This window comes from Dryas octopetala, chromosome 2 (genome assembly GCF_963921425.1).
Source record: "Dryas octopetala chromosome 2, drDryOcto1.1, whole genome shotgun sequence".
Taxonomy (NCBI): domain Eukaryota; kingdom Viridiplantae; phylum Streptophyta; class Magnoliopsida; order Rosales; family Rosaceae; genus Dryas; species Dryas octopetala.
The window spans coordinates 17,704,386-17,726,326 of NC_141367.1; the positions used below are offsets into that span (position 1 = coordinate 17,704,386).

At 36.0% G+C, this 21,941-nt stretch overlaps 4 protein-coding genes across 5 annotated transcripts; 1 reads left to right on the forward strand and 3 right to left on the reverse strand.

Annotated features, from left to right (window-relative positions):
- Nucleotides 1-1,794: 1,794 nt before the first annotated feature.
- LOC147293613 (serine carboxypeptidase-like 13) lies at nt 1,795-5,245 on the reverse strand. Its single transcript, XM_086231755.1, has 14 exons — nt 5,094-5,245; nt 4,829-4,974; nt 4,371-4,447; nt 3,994-4,116; nt 3,791-3,893; nt 3,661-3,698; nt 3,473-3,574; nt 3,072-3,158; nt 2,810-2,965; nt 2,651-2,722; nt 2,434-2,552; nt 2,217-2,330; nt 1,957-2,011; nt 1,795-1,878 (listed from the first exon to the last, which is right to left on the reverse strand). Exons 1-14 carry the CDS (start codon nt 5,243-5,245, stop codon nt 1,795-1,797), a joined length of 1,428 nt encoding a protein of 475 aa, XP_086087881.1.
- Nucleotides 5,246-6,608: 1,363 nt separating this feature from the next.
- Nucleotides 6,609-11,024, reverse strand: LOC147293614 (serine carboxypeptidase-like 13). The gene is made up of 13 exons (XM_086231756.1): nt 10,735-11,024; nt 9,792-9,937; nt 9,265-9,341; nt 9,045-9,167; nt 8,843-8,945; nt 8,652-8,689; nt 8,381-8,482; nt 8,085-8,171; nt 7,830-7,985; nt 7,592-7,663; nt 7,253-7,491; nt 7,074-7,128; nt 6,609-6,990 (listed from the first exon to the last, which is right to left on the reverse strand). Exons 1-13 carry the CDS (start codon nt 10,875-10,877, stop codon nt 6,907-6,909), a joined length of 1,425 nt encoding a protein of 474 aa, XP_086087882.1. The 5' UTR covers nt 10,878-11,024; the 3' UTR covers nt 6,609-6,906.
- A 3,584-nt stretch (nt 11,025-14,608) lies between these two features.
- LOC147293615 (ethanolamine-phosphate cytidylyltransferase-like) lies at nt 14,609-20,011 on the forward strand. 2 transcript variants are annotated; one of them, XM_086232471.1, is made up of 10 exons: nt 14,609-14,722; nt 15,406-15,818; nt 16,209-16,444; nt 16,741-16,892; nt 17,644-17,715; nt 18,490-18,557; nt 18,741-18,861; nt 19,019-19,081; nt 19,169-19,291; nt 19,585-20,011. In XM_086232471.1, the coding sequence occupies exons 2-10, from the start codon at nt 15,466-15,468 to the stop codon at nt 19,654-19,656; spliced, it is 1,260 nt and encodes a 419-aa protein (XP_086088597.1). In that variant the 5' UTR covers nt 14,609-14,722; nt 15,406-15,465; the 3' UTR covers nt 19,657-20,011. The 2 variants fall into 2 exon arrangements, with proteins under 2 accessions (XP_086088597.1, XP_086088598.1); XM_086232472.1 differs by lacking the exon at nt 14,609-14,722 and adding an exon at nt 14,795-14,931.
- A 185-nt stretch (nt 20,012-20,196) lies between these two features.
- On the reverse strand, nt 20,197-21,688 carry LOC147293616 (DBH-like monooxygenase). The gene is made up of 3 exons (XM_086232473.1): nt 21,334-21,688; nt 20,964-21,228; nt 20,197-20,869 (listed from the first exon to the last, which is right to left on the reverse strand). The coding sequence occupies exons 1-3, from the start codon at nt 21,472-21,474 to the stop codon at nt 20,505-20,507; spliced, it is 771 nt and encodes a 256-aa protein (XP_086088599.1). The 5' UTR covers nt 21,475-21,688; the 3' UTR covers nt 20,197-20,504.
- Nucleotides 21,689-21,941: the final 253 nt, after the last annotated feature.

Sequence of the window (21,941 nt, forward strand, 5' to 3'; positions counted from 1 at the left end):
AGGTGCGTTTGAATCAAATTATCAATGTGATAGATAATTTAAGTGAACATGTTTTTCATTACTGGCAATTGGCTGGGCGAACATCAGGTAAAGTTAGCATTAGGCGCTTTAAATTGCCATGTCTAGCTATTGGAAGTTGAATTGTTTCTTTTTGTCATTGTGTCTGTTTCAAATGTACTTGATTTAGTGGTGCATATATGCTTTTATGAAAGTTCAGCCCTCATTGGAATTTTTTGTTTTGGTCTGATTAGAATAATAATGGGGTAATAACACAATCGAAAACTTTTCTCCATTCAGGTGACTTGTTAATTAACTTGTCTATGAACCTAAGGACCTACTAACTACAGAGAAAGGGATTTTTAGGACGACTGAAAGTATGAAACATGGAGCAACCCACTGGTTCACAATTGTGCGTCATTTGATCTTGTGCTGATGACCCTCAACTTGGAATAAAAACAGAAGAGGCTTAAAAAATTTTGTAAGATGAAAAAAATTCAAATGATGTGCATTTCCATGCTGCGTAAATCACCCCAGCAACTAGTTCCTATCTGGTTCTAATTGGAACTTATCATTGTTGAGAACTTATGGATATTCATTCTAATTAAGTAAAAGAGGAAAAATTCCTTAAGTACACCAGTAGTAGGTACGAGCCCCAGGTTATGACAATCTGGTGCATTTGCAGGAGCTTTGCTGAAAAAGCTTGATATGCTTTCTACTTTTCTAGGGTGAGGCAAAAGTGTGCCATTCAGTGCATCAATCTAGTGTAAGAACCACTTTTTGAGGTTACTGAACCTTGGCTAGGCTTTGTTGTTGTTAGGGGGTTGCAAGGAGAAATAAACATGTTCAAGATGGTGACAATGGCTGATGAATCTTGGTAAAAGAGGAAATTTGTGGCATTGTGCTTGAAATTTGGTACATTTTTTATAACACCACCAACTCAATGTTGAGACAAAATCATAGATTGAAAGCATAACTTTCTCAGTTATCAAGCTCCTACTTGAAGTTTTATATGGAAATTACAGCTGTGTCTGTTTAGTTGCACTGGTTATTGTTCCTAACTCACATGTTTTTGTTCTTTGTCTAGTACTATGACCTGGATTGTCTTATCCATGGTGTCCACCTTCTACATAATCGATCAAATCTGGTTTGGATTGATTGGGATGAGACCTCAGTTCCTCCACCTTTGTATATGTAATTCTTAATGCAGCTAAAATTCATAAGATAAATAAGTTACATAGTAAGCAAGGATATCAGCAGACACCTCGAGCAATTAAACTAAGATTGATAAGTCACTAAGCAACTGAAGAACTATGCCTCATTGACTGAACCCTAAAACTGTTGCCAGGACGTCAACTTAAACAGTACTTAATGTCTTGTTAGCAGGGACACTATGGAAACTACCTGCATAAAAAATAAAAAATAGACTAAGAATGTTGAAATTTCTCATAAGCAGTGACTTCTGCTCACATTTATCACAGTTTATGATGGCATCCTAGTAAGGAGAGTGTGCATGGTTCATATTTCTACATATTAAATTTTACACGGGTAGATCATATTGATAGGATCTTTAGTCTGATATTTTGATGTACTTAGGAAGTTAGGAGGAAGCTTCTGTACTTGGATAGCACTGCCCCTTGGTGCCTTTCCAATTTCTTACTTAAAAAAAATGAAAATGATAAGATTTCTTTATGCCTGCTATATATAATCTAATAATCAGAAGAACCAGAAAATTTTCATTTTATAGAAACTTGCATAAGTTTGAATCACCTAAACAATCTCTAGCAATCATAACAATTAGAGAGGGTAGTAAGCCATCCATCTATCAATCATTGCAGCGCATTCCTTGACATTGTACTCTGCCGCAAAGTGGCCTGCTCCCTGTACACAAGACAAAGCAATTATTAACAAAGTTATAACTTCCTATGTGAGGGGAGCAAAGTGAAGGACTATACTTGCCTTATGAGTCACAAACGTCAAAGTGAAAAATTCGTTTATTAACTTCTTTGTGTACCTGCATTACATAAAATTTTAGTCATGTCATGAGAATTTATTTGAAAAGAAAAAAAAAAAACTATTTGTACCATATTTTTACACCACATCTCAATAGACGTGAGACCAAATTGTTTAGATGAGTCCGACCTCTATTATGGTACAACAAAAATGATACAGCATTACTCAAAAGAAAAAGGAGCAGAGTAGGAAACTTTGAAACTCACCCTGTGGTTTGGCCATTAAGTGACCATACCCTCCATGACTCAGTCGCAGTCAAATTCAATGTATTTATCCATTCTTGTGTACCAATATGAGGAATTGCCATGTCATGATCACCACTGTCGAAGGTAAAAGATAGTGCTACTTAGCAATGTTTCTCATATTGGCTTGTGAAAAGGTAACCATAAATGTGTGTGTGTGTGTGGAAAGTTGGTATTATACCTGTAAATCAGAGCACGCAGATCAGCCTTTGAGAGACTTTGATGGTAACTGAGAACACTGCTGACACCTTGAGTGTAAGCCAATGTGGTATTACAGTATTGCCAAAACTTTTTGGTGCCCTGAATGGCATCAGAAAAATGTTTTAGTGCAGTGTTTTTGTTTTCCCTCTTGTTGGTAGGTAGGATATCATGACCCATAGATTGCAGATTAATCATACCTTTCGGACACCAAGAGCATCTTGGACACCTTTGTTGTTTGCCCAATTGACGCAGAGCATGTGATTATAACTCTAAACGAAGAAAACCAATTAAATGCTGGAGTTATTTGTGTGTGTGTGTGTTATGTATGAGAGAGAGAGAGAGAGAGAGAGGTTTACCCGACACCAAAATGTAGGACCAGTAGGTGGTGAACTTAGTAAACCTTCGGACAAATCTTTGAGATATGTTTGGGCTGTGCTCATCTCCTTCGGTGTTGGGAATGCATTATTACAAGATGGTTCCAAGATGTTTTGCGAATTTATGTCATTGAGGAGCTGCAAAGTGATATGTTCATCACTCATTCTCAATGCTTACAAAACTCAGTGACAGTGACCATAAGCTAGAAATTTAGATGAAGTCATTAGTTTTAAGTCCTCTTACCTCATCAATGGCATCGATATCATCTATGCATGCATCATTGCTTGAATCTACATTTATAAAGTCCCCATTACAGCTTGTTTTGGCTGCCTTCAAAGTATAAACATGGCAAATTTAGAAACATAACATATGAACGACAAGATGTTTGATTAATGATGAACTGGTTCCTTAGAATTAGCCTTTTCCCTTCCCATTCTTTTCCTTAGGACTTTAATGAGGCATACATGGGAATCTGATTCAAAGAGCTTATTAATGTCAGACTCAGTCACACAACCATTTAGCATATAGATATCTTCTACTGGTTCTTCATTTTTGTGCACTGAATCCCTTTTTTTTTTTAAACAAATTCAGGGGAGGGGGAGGGCAAGACATAGAGCATGCTAGTAAAGGCACAATTGATTCACCTTATACAGGTTATCCGATATAAGAGTCAGCCTGTGCCCATAAGCAAATTTGGCATTCCCATCAATGACTGAATCTGTTACTGGGTTTCCAAGCACATATCCCTGATGACAGTTCAAGAATAATCCAGAACAATTCACAAAGGCTCATAAATTATAAGATGAAACCAACTTGAGTATGACTAACTTACTTTGAGATTCATTAGAGGCACACTTCCATTTGCAATACCTGCAACATCATGAGCAAGTAAGTACAAGAATCTTAAGCTACTTTGGGAAGAGCCAACTTTGAAATGATTAAACAAAAAAAAAAATCCATACCATCCACAATCTGTTGTACAAGTATAGGAATGGGTATGCCAGAGTAAGAGTCACCACCAACATAGAGTTGATTTTCCAAATATGCAGGATGTGCCTCCAGCCACTGCAGAACAACACAAATTGTCAAATTCAAACAAGCTTACCACATAAATTGTAACATATATATACTTTCATACAGAAACTGTAACATATATTATATATACCTTCTGCAGAAATTCATACATTTGTGCCGCAAATTTAGGGTCATCCATAAGGTAACCACTTTGGGTTGTTGAGTAGGAGAATCCAGCACCAACAGGTCCATCCAAGTATATGATGTTTAGGTTCTGAGAAAAATAATCATTATAAAAGTTTCAAATAGTATACATAGGGTCGTCCTAGTGTACTGGCCTTACATAGCATAAACATGTGTGTGGGCAAAAATGTGGTGGATTCATAACATTTTCTTTGTGTGTGGCAAAAGTAATTGTGGTTTAAAAAGGCCAGTATCAATACTGGTGGGTCTTGTAGAAGAATCCATATATGTAAATGAAATTTGTTGCAATAAGGATACAGCAGAAGCATATATAAACTGCAGTACCTCTGCCCATGTATAAGGGTTGTCATGAACTGTTGGTAGGCTCCCATTGTAATCTCCATATTTGAAAGTTAATGGACCTATGTATGCAAAGCATTTTATGTCAAAGCCATTTTCAACACAGTTCCATTAAAAAACCCAGGGCCATTTTTAGTGAATATTTATTAGTAGAGTACTGAGTACTCCTAACTTCCCAAGTCCTAAAAAACTGCAATTCATATATGGGGTTTGTTTTTTGGTCACAACATGTATGGTGTTAATTTGTTTCTTTGGTTATAACATAAATGGTGTTTGCTTGTTTTTTTTTTTGGTTTGTTTTGGGATACCCCAAATCAGCTTTATGATTATTATATTTGTTTACCTTGCATATCATAACAAAAAAAAAGAACAAAATGGTATAAGTTTTTGTTTCACTAGTGCTTTGAGAAACAAACGAAACAAATCAAGGATGAGAAACAAACCACTCTCAAAGAAAAATCCAGCAAGACTAGAGCAACCGGGACCTCCATCGACCCAAAGCAGCAGAGGGTCTTGACCAGGGTTCCTCTGAGACTCAACAAAGTAGTAAAATAGCTGCACTTCTTCATTGTCACCTACACCAACATATCTATATATGCATGTACAAAAAGATCAATTACCCAATAATTAAACACAATGCCAATTAATCTCAAGCAACATTTATATATAAAGAATTAATGTATGTAGTGAAACAAAAGTAAAACTCACCCTGTCTCTAGTGTGAAGGGAAGGTCACCAGAGTAACCTGGTAGAGTGGTGACGATGTTTGTGGTGACGTTTGAAGCTGAAGTGATGGCTATCACACTGAAACTCAATACAAGAAGTAGACTCAAACCCATCATGTTAATGGTGGGCTTCATTAACAAAGCTCTAATTGAGTCTTGAGGTTGCTGTTGGTTCAGTAAAGAGTGAAAACTACAATCTTATAAAGTTGTAGAAAGATTATCCCACGAGATCTTTTGGGTTATTTTAGTCAAAATATATAATCTGAGAAGGTGGTACTCCCATTTTAGTCTAACTGTCAGCATAACTACCGTTGGTACCAGTAAGTCAGAACAGAGAGAATACATATGGTACCTGTGAGTCTGTAAACAATGAGTAATCCGATCTTCCAACATGAAATAAAATTATATATAAATATAACAAGCAAGCGTGCATTGCATTTTCAACTTATATTCAGTGTTGAATTAATTAATTGAGCTAGCAATTCTCATGTCATTGGACTATGTATAGTCCAGCTAGCAAGTCTGTATTTCTTGTTGGACCTAACTTTAGTTTCACCGTTAGATTCACATTAAGGAAAAGACATTGTGATACAAATTCTTCAAGAATAGATTTTGATAAAGAGACAATTGTAAAGATGCTTCTTATTTATGAACCATTTTAGGTGATTTGATTGTGGTACGTGGAACAGACAATGTCACTTGTTTATATACCAACTGTCATGACTTGCATTAGTAAATTGCTTAACAATGGTATTTACAATGCTCATTAAAAGTAGTTAAGTATAAATGTGTTGCGCGCCTAATATTCGAGTTATTAAACATAACGCAAATTTTTCTAATGTGATACAGAGAGCTGGAAGAAAAGAAGTTTCATTTTCTCTTACTTTTTTTTTTTTTTCGATAAACAAAATATATTGAAGAAGCAGAAAAATCTGCAATTGAGAAACACAACATCAAGCCTAACAAGAAGGCAACACAAACACCAAAATGAACCAAAACCTCGGGACAAACCTCCCCCGAAAGCATCAAACAAATAGCAAAAAAGACAACAAAGCTCTATCCACTGTAAAGCTCTTCTCTTACTTCGAAGGATGGTAGAGAACTAAAGTTTATATTAGAAAATAGGCTATGTATGTTAATGATAACATGCATTTGCAAGAGATAGAGAGACAAAGTATTGCTTCCTTTACTCTGATGGCATGAATGAAGGCATATAAATTGAATTTCCACATCAAGTTACTATGGAAATCCTTTGGGTCATGGATTGAGTATAATGGCATATCTACACATGATAACTACAATTTTTTTTCCCTCTCATGAAGCTTTTAAACTTGGGTATGAAGCTTGTGTACTTGGATAGTGTCGCCCTTGGGGCTTTTTCAATTTCTAACATACAAGAACAGTGAAAGTTTAAGGTTTCTTTATGTCTGCTATATAAAATCAGAAGAACTAACAAATTTTCATCTAATAAAATCTTACATAGGGTTATTCTAAAATATCGGACCATTATTGATATACTGATTTTGATCCACTCACATTTTTTCTTTGTTAAGTGCAGGCCCAAGACCCGAAAGGAAACAAGAGACTAACTAGCTACAAAACGGGCTCTAGAAGCCGTATAAAGTCCTCCATAAGGAGCTGCTCACAGCTAGGATCCACTCACATTTTTTCTCCCTCACAAAAAGTGTTATGAATCCACTACTCTTTTGCTTACAGACACTCCCCGAAGTACACTATAACGATCCATCCTCTTACATAAGTTTGAAGCACCACAAAATTTCTAAGAAACATAATACTTAGAGAGGTTGGTAAGCCATCCATCTATCAATCAAGGCAGAGCATTCCTTGACCTTGTACTCTGCGGCAATGTGGCCTGCTCCCTGTACACAAGACCAAAAAATTATTAACTAAAGTCATAACTAACTTCCTGAGAGAGGGCAGCAAAGTGAAGGATTATTCTTGCCTTTATAGTCGCAAACGTCAAATTGTAGAATTCATTCATTAAGTTCTTTGTGTATCTGCATTAAACAAAATTTTAGTTATGTCATGAGAATTTAGTGTTAAGAAGTATAGGAAGGAACAGAAAAGGAGCAACTTTGGCTACTCTTGGGTTGCAAGGAATGAAGAAGGTTTGGTACCCACCCTGCAGTTTGGCCATCAACAGACCATGCCCTCCAGGTCTCATTCACTGTCAAATTGAGCAAATTTATCCAATTTTGTGTACCAATGTGAGGAATTGTCATGTCGTGATCACCACTGTATATCAGAGCACGTAGGTTGTTCTTTGCGAGACTTTGATGATAACTGAGAGTACTAGTGACTTCTTCAGTGTATGCATTAGCCATGGTGCTATTACAGTATTGCCAAAACGTTTTCGTGCCCTGATTGGCATCAGAAAAATGTCTTAGTGCAGTAATTTTGTATTTTTTTTTTCTCTTGTTGGTAGGATATCATGAATTACAGATTTCAGATTAAACATACCCTTCGGACACCAAGAGCATCTTGGACACCTCTGTTGTTGGCCCAGATGTAGCCAAGCATGTGAAAATAACTCTAGAAGAAGAAAACCAATTAGGTGCTGAAGAGGTTTACCCAATAGAGGAAAAATTGTTGCATACAAACAGAATGTATACAACACCCCTCTTATAGCCACCTACTCACATGCCGGTCACATGATTAGATATTGTGAGAGGAATGTTGTATAAAGAGAGAGGCTTACCCGACACCAAAGTGCAGGACCATTGGGTGCTGAACTTAGTAAACCTTTGGACAAATCTTTGAGATATCTCTGGGCTATGCCTATCTCCTTTGGTGTCGGCAATGAATCCATACAGTCTGGTTCCAAGATTTGCATTGTATTTATGTCACTGATGAGCTGCAAATTGACAGGTTCACTCATTCTCAATGCTTATGAAGCTTAGTCATGACCACAAAAAATTTAGTTGATGAAGCCAATAGTTTTTTGTGCTCTTACCTCGTCAATAGCATCGATATCTGTGGTGCATGCAACATTGCTTGAATCTATGTTTACGTAATCGCCATTGCAACTTGTTTTGGCAGCCTTGAATTCATATAGACATGGAAAATTTAGAAATATGACATATATATGAACTACAAGATGAGCATACATGACACATGATGTATAGATTCTCTACTCTACTAGTTTGTTATTTTTGGGCATTGCATCCAATTAAATTGTACAAGCTAGGTTCTTCACTTCTTCATTACATGACATAGAACATGCAAGCATAGCCAAAATTCATGATTCACCTTATACAGTTGATCTGATATAAGAGTGAGCCGGTGGGCATAAGGAATTTTTGCATTTCCATCAATGACTGAATCTGTTACTGGGTTCCCAAGCACATATCCCTGTTAACAGTTCAAGAATATAATAATCAACAACAATTCACAAAATCTGATATTATATATATACTGGCCCCTTCCATTAAGGGATCCCTCAAAATAATTTTATTTAAGGGATCCCTCATTTATATATCATTAGAGGCACACTTCCGTTTTCATAGTTAGATTCAAGTACCTTGAGATTCATTAGAGGCACACTTCCATTTGCATTCCCTGCAACATCATGAGGAAGTAGGATTCGCCATAAGCTAGAGCCAAGTTTAAAAAAGACAATGGTTTTCATTTCAATGATAATATAATATATGGTGACTAATTTTTTGGAAAACTTTTGGTGAGTTTAGTATTATTGAGTAACATGTAATATACCATCCAGAATCTGTTGTACAATCATGGGAACGGGTAAGCCAGAGTAGGAGTCACCACCAACATAGAGTACATTTTCCAAATATGTAGGGTGTGCCTCCAGCCACTGCATAACAACACAAACTGTCAAATTCAAACAGGCTTTTCCATTAAATTTCTGAGGAGTATATATTACTTATTTTCTAACAGATAAATTGTGACATACCTTCTGCAGAAATTCATAGCTTTGTGCCACATATTTATAGTCTCCCATAACATAACCACTTTGGGTTTTTGAGTAGGAGAATCCAGCACCAACAGGTGCATCTATATATATGACATTGAGGCCCTAGGAAACATGATCACCATAATGTTTCAGAAGGGTATATATAAAGAAAATTTGTTACAATTAGGATACAGAAATGAAGCATTTAATCTGCGTGTACCTTTGTCCATGAAAACAGGTTATCATAAATTGTTGGCAGGCTCCCATTGTAATCTCCATATTTGAAAGATAATGGACCTATATATGCAAAGCATTTATATCAAGGTCCTTTTCAACACAATCCCAAAGAAAAACCAAGGCCATTCTCCTAAGTCTTAATTGACCTGCATATATGGGGGCCAAATTATAAATGAGTTGAATTTAAGGATGCATCAAAATCTGCATCCTTAAATTTATTTGAACCAATGAACACTCTTATAAGGATTTATAGTGGAATATATGGTGAATCCGCAAGTGTAGAGGCCATGACACCAATTAAAGAAGATGAAATCCCCGCTCTAAATGCCTTGTCCAAGACTATTTTCTTGGGAGGCTGAGGTTGAGGGTTAAAGTCCCTCCTTCTGCTCCTGGCTTCATCATTTAGTAGTAACGAGTGTATAGGTTTTGGGGGGGAGAAGGAGGATAAAAAACAGAAAAGCTTTGCCTACTGCTTTGAGAAACAAATGAAATAAAGGATGAGAAAAATACCACTCTCAAAGAAAAAACCAGCAAGACCAGAGCAACCTGGACCTCCATTGAACCATAAGATCAGAGGGTCTTCCGCAGGGTTCCTCTGAGACTCAACAAAAGTGTAAAACAGCTGCACTTCTTCATTGTCACCTACACCGACATATCTATGTACAAAATTGATAATCCAGTAAATACAAAAGATCAGACCAAAAAATACAAAAAAGTAAATACAAAAGCATTTCTCAAGCATACTACTACATATATTCGTGAAACCAGGAATGCCTCAGTGGGGGCAAGATGAAAAAGCTCTTAAATTTCAATTAACAATACTTTCCTTCAAAGTTAAAAGAGAATATTACCAGTTATAACAATACTTTTATACATGTCAACAATAACATTCAACCCTTCAAGATAATCTTCATGGCTCCATTTAACAATTAATATAAACTATTAAACACTAACACTGTCGTTATTTACAATATATATAATAGTAACCATAACATTAACACTTAATATAAATTAATTGTTAAAACTTAGAACTTAAAACCCATTCAATCCCATTACATTCTTTCCCTCCTGGCTGATGGGTTTCGTCAATAGAAACACCATAATCCATTCATCTAACCATTACTATAAGTCATATAACAAACAACTAGTACTATGGTTTTGCCTTTTGATGAAATGTCTAATAAGGCATGTAATCAAACAAGTTCTGGCCCCCTCAAAGGGAAAAATGCAAGAGCCCCACCTTTTCTTTAAAGCAAAGGGTAGGTTCTAGTAAAGTAAGGTTAAACATTACAACCAAGTGCTCTCATCACAGTTCTTGCCAACTGCAAGCTGAGTTATCATTAATATGTGCAGTGTTCAGAGGGGGCAATTGCCCCCACTTGGCCATATATGGCTCATCCAATGTATATTTAGTACCCAATGCCAAAGTTAAACGAAACTGAAAAAAGCATACCCTGTTTCTAGTGTGAAAGGAAGGTTACCGGAGTAACCTGGTAGAGCGGTAATGGCTGTTGTAGTGATGCTTGAAGCTGAAGTGATGGCTATCACAGTACTGAAAACCAATACTGCAAGTAGACGCAATCCCATTATGCTCATAGTGTTGGTGGGCTTCGATATTAACAAAGCTCTAACTAGAGGTTGCTGTAGTACTACTTGAGCTGTTTTTGGTGCCACACAGAGAACTAAAATGCATGAACCAAGAGGATCTTTTGTGATGTTTTAATCATAATATGTCCCATGATATATCTTGTGTTTAATTCAATCAGTATCTAATTATCTATGTATATAATCTGAGGAAATAGGTTGTTCCCATTTGGGTATAACTTACATATTGTCAGCAAAATGACTCTGTTAGGTACCAGTAAGTCAAAACATGCAGGTACAATAGTACCAGTGAGTATAGTCTGTAAGCAAGGCTTATTACAGATATAACCCCAGTGTCTGTGTGTGTTTATAGATATACCAATTCAAAGATCCCTGAAACCCACTAATTTTACAAAGTTATAGAGACTTGGTAGAGATTTAGAGAGTGCTTAATTAATTTTATATTCCAAGCAGTAAGTTTGTTGTGTGCATACTTGGTTGTTAGCTGTAAGTCAAAGAGGAACCAGGATTACTACAACGTGCTCAAGAGTCAAAGAACTTATAAATCTATCTTGATTAATTACGTAAATAAAATAACATCCATGTCACACGTGTTTCATTTAGGTCGGTACTTTACCTCTAATTATGATGTTTGGGAGGGCTCTCTCTTTACTCTTTAGGGTTTTGCGGGATCCTATTTCTTTGGGGTTTGCTCTTGTTTTGCCAAAGCAAAAACAAACACAGAAAGTTTCTAAACAATTAGGCCTTACTTTTGTTGGTGTCCAAGAATGGTTGACCAGTCAAGGGGACACAGGACACTTAGGCCACTATTGACATGGGCTCTTAGCCCAATTCAATGACAGTGTTTGGACCTGGTTATGGCCAACCATGGGCTAGTCTGGTCGGTATACACTATACCAACGATTGTGAGCCCAAGTTCTAACCCGACACCTCGTTTATTATTATATACGACATATAGTTCTACTGGATAAATTATATATGGTTTAGAGTTTAATTTCAACTTAAAACTGACATAAACCTCCTTTTGGGGAAAAACATTTAGTTAGGTTAGGAGAGAATTCGGTCTAAAAGGCCTTTGAAGATTGAACGCATCCAAAAAAACTGAAATATAATATATATTGGCCTTTCAAAGTGCAAAATTCATGCATAAAACGAGGTGCTTCCCTTTCCTTGCGCAGTCAGTGCTCATCAATCATCAATCATGCATGACCTCTTTTTCAATTTATTATTATTTTTTTTGGCCATCTTTTTCTATTTATTTTGGGGTTTTTTTTTTTTTTTCATATTTAGTACTTAAACTTTGACCTTTGTCTTAATGTGGTACCTAACTTTTATTTGTCCCAATTGAGTACCTAAACTTTTATTTTGTGTCTAATAGGTACCAAAATGAATTTCTGTTAAAATTGTCAACAAAAGTTAAGGGCAATATAGTCACTAAAAAAAATTATTTTTTAATTATTTTCTTTATATGTTTAAAATTATAAAAAAAAAACAAAAAATTATAATTAAAATATAATTTTTTTGAAGTGACCATATTGTCCCTAACTTTTGTTAACAATTTTAACAGAAATTCACATGAGTATTTATTAGACACAAAATAAAAGTTTAGGTACTCAATTAGAACAAATAAAAGTTTAGATACCACATTAAGAAAATGGTCAAAATTTAGGTACTAAATATGAAAAAAAAAAAAAAAAAAAAAAAAAAACCCTTTATTTTAAAGCAACCTATCCCCCTTAACACCCATGCATCACACGCTACTTACACAGTTACACAATAGTATTCATAATGTGTGGGCCATATAGTTGATAAAACAATTGTGGCTGATATAAACAAATTAATTTCAAACGGTAATTCTAAGTTGAGATAAAAACTGAAAAAAAAATATGGTCCGTAATTGACAGAAAATGAAAGTATGTGTCATTTATTAACACAAAACAAAATTAATATCCTGAAATGAAACAACTATCAACTGTAAATTTTTCTCTTTTCTTTTTAAACCCCGCACATGAATATTTTCCCACAAACTTTCATATTTATCATTAAATGAAATTATAAAATAAAAACAAAAAATAAAAAATAAAAAGACAAACAAAAGAACTGAGCAGTACCCAACCTGAACCACCCTCCCCTCCTCCGTTTCTTCTTCCTACCCACCCACCCCGCCGACCAACGTCTCTCTCTCTCTCTCTCCCTCCCTCCCTCTCTTTTCCGTATATTCTTTGTCACTCTCTCTCTCTCCTATCTCCCTCCCTCTCTTTTCCGTATATTCTTTGTCACTCTCTCTCTCTCCTATCACTGTTATAGGTAAATTTTTTTTCTCTCTTTTTCCATCAATACTATCAATCATCCCTCATAAGTATAAATCCTGGGTCATGGATAATGAAAGGTCAGCACCAATCTTCAATGGCAGGTTGTTAGTTGCCAAACTGAAAGGATTTTTAGTGTTTTAATAGAGTTTCTAAAAAAATGAACATATGATTTAATCTCATTGATCCAAAACAAATGATAAAGATGTAAATTAATGTCTTAACCGAGTAATAATAGGGATCTCAAATTTGTATTCTAAAATAATGTGTTATTATTTTATTGATTTATATATGGCGTCATTAAAAGACTCATTTATTTAACAAGTAAAATACAAACACATGTAGTGACACATCATTTTGGATCTAAATTTAGAATACAAATTTGAGATCCCTAACATTATTGGTCCTAACTAACTAGTCAAGACCCAAGCATTATTTGTTTTCCGAATTCCACTTTATTGAAAATTGAAGGTTTGTAGAATGACATAACATAAGACAACACCAAATAGCTTCTAATGAATGAACAATTGGTTTACGAGACAATTTAGTATGTTATGTTATCACATTGTCAAATTGAACAATTTGAAATATCTAACACGTTATCTTACTAGATCAGGTCCATTCAAGTGCGAACGTTTGCACATATCTCCGAGCGCTTGTTAGTGTATAATTTTTTTTGTACTGAGTGCTTGACCTGGTTTGTCGGTGTTTATATTAGGGTTTATCTCTGGAATTTTCCAAAAACTCTAACATAACGCCTTTACAAAAGTTATTCTACATTCTAAGAATGTATGGAGTGAACATGTCTGCTTATACCCTAAAAAATGGATGGAGGAAGCAACGCCGAACTCTACAAGCTAAAAAACAATCACCTGGTTAAAAAAATTTCACCGAGCTCTCGATGGCGTTACCGATAGCGCTCGGTATCAGATGCGAACATACGTTCGTTCACACCTGAACAACTTCGCTTACCAAATAATCTAATATATTAAATTACCAAATTATCAATATAAACAGTAAATTAAATGAATAGTCTTATTTGATTGACAATATGTTAAATTAATATCTCAATACACATAATGAGAAGAAAAATATCTCAAAACATGCATATATGAACTATATAAAATATTAAGAGTGATATTCAACACAACACTTTTTTTTGGCCAGGATTCTTAAACAACACTTAACGCTTAAGAAAATGATAGGGAAATACATTACAGACACTGCACGTAAAATGCAAGCCAAGCAGCACGCAGCTTCACTTTGGTCTTTGTCTGTTCCATGTACACACATGGATGGACGAAAGTGGCCACGAGAGAGAGAGAATGGGGCCGGCCCAGGGGGGTGGGGCCCACACAGTAAGTCTGCCAGTAATAAACATTAAACAAGGTGAGATATATTTGGAGACAGAGAGGCTTTGTTTGTAAGAAAAAAACTTGTGAGGAAGAGAGGCTTGTTCTATTCCAAGCCACCAGAAAAAACCAGAGAGAACGAGGAGACACAGAGAGCTCAACATACACAAAAAAGGTAAAAAATTTTCCGTGTAGAACAGCAAAAGAGGGAATCTTTTAGATCTGAACCAACGTAATAACTATTCATTCATTGATATTTTCATTTGGGATTTTGTTCTCCTTGGAATTCTCAGCTCCATTTTGCCCGTTTTCTCTTCCTACTTCATTGTTCATTTGGTTTTCATTTGTACAACCATTCTCTCTCTTTCTCTTCCTGAATTTCAGGTGGGTTTCTGGTTTAGATTCAGAATTCAATTTTATAGTCTTGAATTTTCTTGAAGCTATTGGTTCTTCATGCATGCATTAATTTCCCGATTGGCTTAGAATTTGCATCTCTCAATTTCACAGAATGGCGTTTTATTTTTTTTGGTAACCGAGGTTGTCCTGGCCAGCTTTCGCGCACCAGACTGAATGGCGTTTTATTGCTGAATGAAGTGAATTCCTTATTCAATGATTTTCCTTTGCACATTCTCTTCACAATTGCCAATTAATTCTCTTTAAATCTGAAATCTTGTTTTCTTGTTCGTCTTTGTTACATGTTTGGTATTTAATTCAAGCTCTAGATTTATATTTTATTTCTCAGTTTGTCCTTGTAGTTTTATAAAGTTTAAATCTTACTTTGAAGGAAGAAAACCAAAATATATTGCAATTCTTCTGTTATGTTGATTTTTTATTTTCTTTGTGCCATTATGATTTCAGGTTGTGTGTCTCCTCTTCCTGTACAAGTAGAGCTCAGAGCAATATATAAAGGGTGGCAACATGGAATATGAAACTAACAATTGGATTTGGGATGGAGTGTACAACCACCCACATGTCTTTGGTGGTCTAATGCTCACCGCCGCCTTGCTCGGCCTGTCCACAAGCTATTTTGGTGGAATTGCAGTTCCTCATTTGCCTTACTTATGGTCTGATTCGGGGATTTTCCATAAGAAGAAATGTGACAAGAAGCGCATTCGGGTTTACATGGATGGGTGTTTTGATCTCATGCATTATGGCCATGCCAATGCCTTGAGGCAAGCCAAAGCTTTGGGAGATGAGTTGGTGGTGGGTGTTGTTAGTGATGAGGAGATCATTTCCAATAAAGGTCCACCTGTTTTATCCATGGAAGAGAGGTTAGTATTCATGTTTATGTTATATACATATATATATATATATTAATGTTAATACCAGCACATCCATTTCTCAAGAAAAGATTTTTATATTGGAATGCGAGAAGGTTCATATGCGAGCTTGAGTTAGATATTTTGTTATTTCTTGACTAACTTTAGTTACATATTATGTTGTTGTATATGCATATAAAGTACTATATAGTTTATACACAGAGCTTGCAGGGTTACGTTCCCTAATAGTGTTATTCTGCAATCCTTAGGAATTAGAAACTCTTGCAACTGTTGTATAATCTCCTGTTGCGTAGTTTAACTGGTCTTCGATAAAACTTTAAAAGTTTGTTGTATGCAATATATGCAAGTACTTCCTTTTATCTAATTTGAAGTTCTTTCTAGACTGGCTCTTGTTAGTGGATTGAAGTGGGTGGATGAAGTCATACCCAGTGCTCCTTATGAAATTACTGAGCAATTCATGAACAGACTCTTCAATGAGTATAAGATTGACTATATCATACATGGTGATGATCCTTGCCTGCTTCCAGATGGAACTGATGCTTATGCCTTGGCAAAAAAAGCTGGCCGATACAAGCAGATTAAACGCACTGAAGGTGTCTCCAGCACAGATATTGTAGGTACTATATTCTCTTGATCTACCTCTGAAGTTCCTGTTTTTGTTTACTAACCACTTATTATCCAATTGATGAATTTGACTCATACTTGTGCAAGTATGAGGACCTGTCAATAGTAAAATTATTTAAATTTAGAAGTCCCCTCAATCCATTTTATAGTTTGCTGATTTGAAATTCCACTTGTAACATCAAGTTAGCTGAGTGAAGACATCTGGTCAACAATCTTCCTACATAGCTAAAAAATTGCTTACTGAAAACATTTCTTGATTTCAATTGGTCTGACAATCATATGAATGTAGGGAGGATACTTTCTTCTTTAAGGGATAAAGATGTTTGTGGAGATCATAATGATACATCTTTGCATGGAAACCCAGAAAGTCAGCCCAAGAGTGCCCATTTATCTCAATTTCTACCAACATCCAGACGGATTGTGCAATTCTCTAATGGAAAGGTATGGCTAGTTCCTCTCATTATTGTTATGGGAAGACAATCATGTATGACTTCCTTTCATGTTCTGAAACATGTCTTGTTTTCTTAAACCTTAAATTTTAAGATTTGTTTTTATTTTTGTATTTTTTAAGCTGTTAGTATTTCATATATTACACTTCAGATGCTGGTCTATGATAATGTTCTAGTTAGGGGGCATGTCTTGTTAGGCGCGTTACACTTTAGATGTTAGATGTACTGCTGATGTGGGAACCGTGTCCGCAATCTGTACTTGTTTGTTTTTCATTTAATAAAGTATCTGTTTCTTTTAGGGATCCTGTGCTCCAGTGCATTTATTGACATGGGAAATATGTATCTTTGAAAATGAACAAATGAACCTCTTTTCTGTACATGCTAAGACCAAGAAGTCATCATGTGTAAGAGATGTGACTCTGATGAAGTCACTTCCTACTCTAACCTGTTAAAACTTTTCCATTCTATTATAAAGCCATGAAGAGAGAGCAGAAAAAGAAAAGTAATTCACATTTCCTAGATAACACAGTCCTGAATTTCTTTTTACTAATTAATTTAAAGAGTAGAGCATTAGACAATTATTGGGGGCATGTATGAGAATTTTGCATGGTAGGTTGGAATTGAGGTTTCAGTTTATATTTATTTTTAAGCTCTGGAGGAGAAAATAGGGATGAGGTGGAACTTTTGTTTCTGCACAATGTGTTTTTTGACACTCCCCATGATAACACTGTCTATATTCTCAGGGACCTGGACCAAATGCTCGTGTTGTGTACATTGATGGGGCATTTGATCTCTTCCATGCAGGACATGTTGAGGTACAACTATATGCTTCAGTTACTCCTGCAAACCTTTTATTTTCTAATGGGTTTTTTTATTCTTTTTTAATATATATATATATTTTACACAACTAGATTTTAATTGGATCTTTGTATTCATTTTTCTGTTGTGCATCTAGTTTCAAAGTTGTAGATGTTTCTTATTATATAGAGGTGACAATTTTCTGCCTCATCTTAGATGTTTTGTGGCTCCAATATGAACTTGGAGTAATTTCTACATGGCCTTCGTGATGGTCTTTTGTTTTGGTGCACTCTTACATGACACATCCTTATTTTCAATCCAGTATTGTTTTAGTACTCAGTTACTCACCTACAATCATGACTTAGTGCACTCCAACATGACACATCCTTATCTTCAATCCAATATTGTTCTAGTACTCACCATCAATCATGATTTAGTGTCATTGTTGTAAGAAAAATAAATCTGACCATTGCATTAATTTATGAAATGCTATTGTGAATTATTAGAATGGTGTGCTACTAATTAGTTATCAAAGGGTACCAATTGAAGGTATATGGGTTAAGTTTTGACCTTCTGGCAACCCATAAAGGGTATGCTAAATGTAAACAGCTGAAGCTGAATGTTGCCAGGTCACGTGCATAGCCACTGCTTTGTGGTAATTCTATGCCGCAGAGATTCATTGCATTATCTTCCCTTTCTGTATGAAGTGTCATCAAATCTTTTTCTCATCAATTTATTATATGAAGGCTTTTTATTTTTTATTTATTTATCTTTTACTTTTGCTTGCTCAGATCCTGAAGAATGCTAGGCAGCTTGGAGACTTTTTACTAGTTGGCATTCACAATGACCAGACTGTGAGGTATTTCCATTTTCTTGAGTTGACATCAATTCTTTCATTGGTGTGCTTATGCCTTGAAATTTTTCGTCTCTTTCTAAATTTATATGTATAAGCTAAACATAAAATTTTATCTTAGTGTCTATCTTGGTCAATAGGGGTAAACTTGTTAGAAGACCAAAAATATTGATATTTTGTTACTTGCAGCGAACACAGAGGCAAGCACTGCCCAATTATGCATTTACACGAACGTAGTCTTAGTGTATTGGGTTGCCGTTATGTTGATGAGGTCATCATTGGTGCTCCTTGGGAAGTTACCATGGATATGGTGAGTAAATGTACATATTTATCTATTTTTTGTACTTTATACCCTCTCTTACACACATCTTTGACTCATTGTTAAGAATAGTTTAATCCTTCTGTTGCACTGTCTGATTTAGATGTGTTAGTCACTATATCTGAGGTCTATGTTCTTACATTGACAGATTACAACATTCAACATTTCATTGGTTGTGCATGGAACAGTTTCTGAGTACAACTTGTTTACTGTAAGTTGATGGATCTTTCATCAGAATCAATCACTATTAAACTTTGTTCTAAACAAGTTATTGAATGGGATGATTTCTGTTGTGCAGGGTGAAAGTGATCCTTATTCTGTTCCCAAGAGCAAGGGGATTTTCCAATTACTTGAAAGCCCAAAAAACATAACGACAACATCAGTATCCCAGAGGATAATTGCAAATCATGATGCTTACATGGTATCTCTGAAATCCTTGTCTGTCTTTTTGCTTGTATGCACTGCTATTTTCAAGAGATACAGGGTCAGATTATAACTCTTATACATGCGAATTGGCCATTTTCATAGTATTTAAGCCTGAATGGTCTTTCTTAAGAAAGCTCCTCAATGTGATGTGTTTCTTCATATCTTAACCATATTTTTTGCACTGAATCTTCGTAAAAAGGAAAAGGACATTCCATGATCTTTGCATGTGCAAAATCTCTGCTTTGGAGAGTGCTGATAAAGTTCTTCCCCTTGTTGTCTTTGATGCAGAAACGCAATGCCAAGAAAGCACAGAGTGAAAAGAAATACTATGCAGAGAAGAAATATGTCTCAGGAGACTAGTTCTTCTATTGTTCTGGGTTAAAACCATAAAGTTCATCCTCGGGCCTTGACTCATTGAAGAGGTTCTGAATTCTTCAGGCTTTATAAATTGACATTCGTCTTTGCTAAAAGGACAGGAAGAGAATAGAAGGGAGGACATAGAAGACACCCACCCCCATCAGACTTCTATGTAACATTTATTTTTCCCGTTTTTGATGTATCTCTAGCAGAATATAGATGAGAATCTAATACAACCTCGTCAATCACCCTGTGCATATTTGTAATGAAATTATTTATCTGGGTGTTTGCACTAATCCCATTATATGGCATTGTTCTCATGGTTTTGATTAATAGAAATATGCTGCATTTCCCCTTTGGTCTTTCACTTGGTAGAGAAAAACTTACCTACGGGTGTATAAACCTTACATCATAACTTTCAAAGTTACATGATAAGAGCAAATAGAGTCGGTAGGTGTATATAACCATTACATAAAAGTTTTACTCCTCCGAGTGGCTTATTAGCTTAAAAGCTTAAACAAGCAAAAGATGCCCATGTGCCCATGAAAGCCAAAAACCTTAGCATAAATAATAAGCTCTTGATCTGGATCCTTAAAAGCCATAATGAACATGCAAATCATTCTTTGACAAATTCCTACACTGCTATTAACATTACAGCACTACTTTCTTTCTGGTGCTTCAAAAGATTGCTGTTGGCAAAGGGCCTCCTAATAAAATAAAAGGAACAACCAACCTCTCTTGGGTCCCTCCCATATACAACCTACATGAAAAGACTGCAAGAAGATTGGAGGCAGCAATGCAACATCCAAAAACCAACCCAGAAATTAAACCCTATTCTGCTTTTGGGGTCCTCATTGGAGCCATGTGATGGGTGTGGATGTGTTGTGTGGAGGCTGTGGTATCATGCAGTGCTGTTGCTGCCACTGAGGAAAGCCTCCATTACTTGTCCACATCCCACCACCACCATACCCATCAGCCATGCCTTGCTCTCCTGTGCTCTCTTCAACCTCCATTGTTGCTGTTCCCATCTCTTCAGCCTCCATCAGCTCCTCTGGAACCTCTGCTTGCGAAACCTCCATTGATGGTTGTGTAGGTGGTATCTGACAAGGAACCCATGGAACCACCGCTTTACACTGATTGCTGTCGTTTTGCACTGCCTCATCTTCCTCAGCTGATGATGTTTTCAGACCATAATGACCGGAACGAAGAAATTGGTCTGCAAAACCAAACCATAACAGCAATTAGTGAAAAATTTAACAAGATAAAAAGAGAAATCATTGGAAAAACCAAATGGGTATTGGGGCACATACCTTTGAAGCCAGAAATCAAGTCAGAATGAAAAGAGACAGAGACATTAGAAGGGGAACTGAAGCTTGGGGCATTAAAGGGCTTGAAGAGAACAATGGCCTTTTCTTGGTTTTCTGAGGGCAATTCCTCATTCACTGGACCACCATATTTCAGCTGATTCTGAGCAGCCATGAAAGCTCCTCCTTCTCCTTGTTGTTGCTGGTGGTGACCCAGAGAAGCATCCAATTCAACCTCCTCTTCCTCCATTATAGGTGGCAAATGAGCATCCTATATCACAAAAACACATTGGGTATTTGGGTAAGACCATGGAGCAGAATTGGCTGAAGAGAAAAATAAAAAAAAACAAGTGAAAAAAAGAATTAAAGACAATACCAGACGGCGAATCTTTCTGGCCGGAGAAGACAGAGAGAAGTCGGAGAAGTCGTCGTTGACTTGGTCCAACTCCTCCACCTCCTTCCTCTTCTTCTTCAACAGTTTCATCTGCATTCCTTCTAAGACAAAGTAGCCAGACATTTTTTTGCACTGGGTTCCAAATTTCTATGGAAAGAAAGTTAGATAAGTAAGGGTGTTGTTGAATTGTTGACTGTTGAGGGTTTGATTTGATGATGGGGTTGGGAAAGTCTGAAACTGGGTCCTCTGTAATAAGGAGGAGGCAAAGAGAGAGAAAGGAAAGAGAGGTTTCTGTGTCTCTAGATGTCTCCAGAAGACAAATCATCCATGTGTAAGAAACTTCTTTACCCAAATTTAGCCCATTGCTAATTTCTACCATCTACTTATGGGCTATGGGCATGGTCTATGGGCCCTTATTAGGATTAAAGAAAAATAAGGTTGGTGTTTAATTATCACATATATATTATCAAAAATTGAAATACCATTTTAAATTTAAAGTAAATGATTATAAAGCCCAATTTTAGGCTTTCACTACTTTTAAGACCCAGGTCTTTTTTGGGTATTCGAAGGAAGCCCAATTTATACTAACC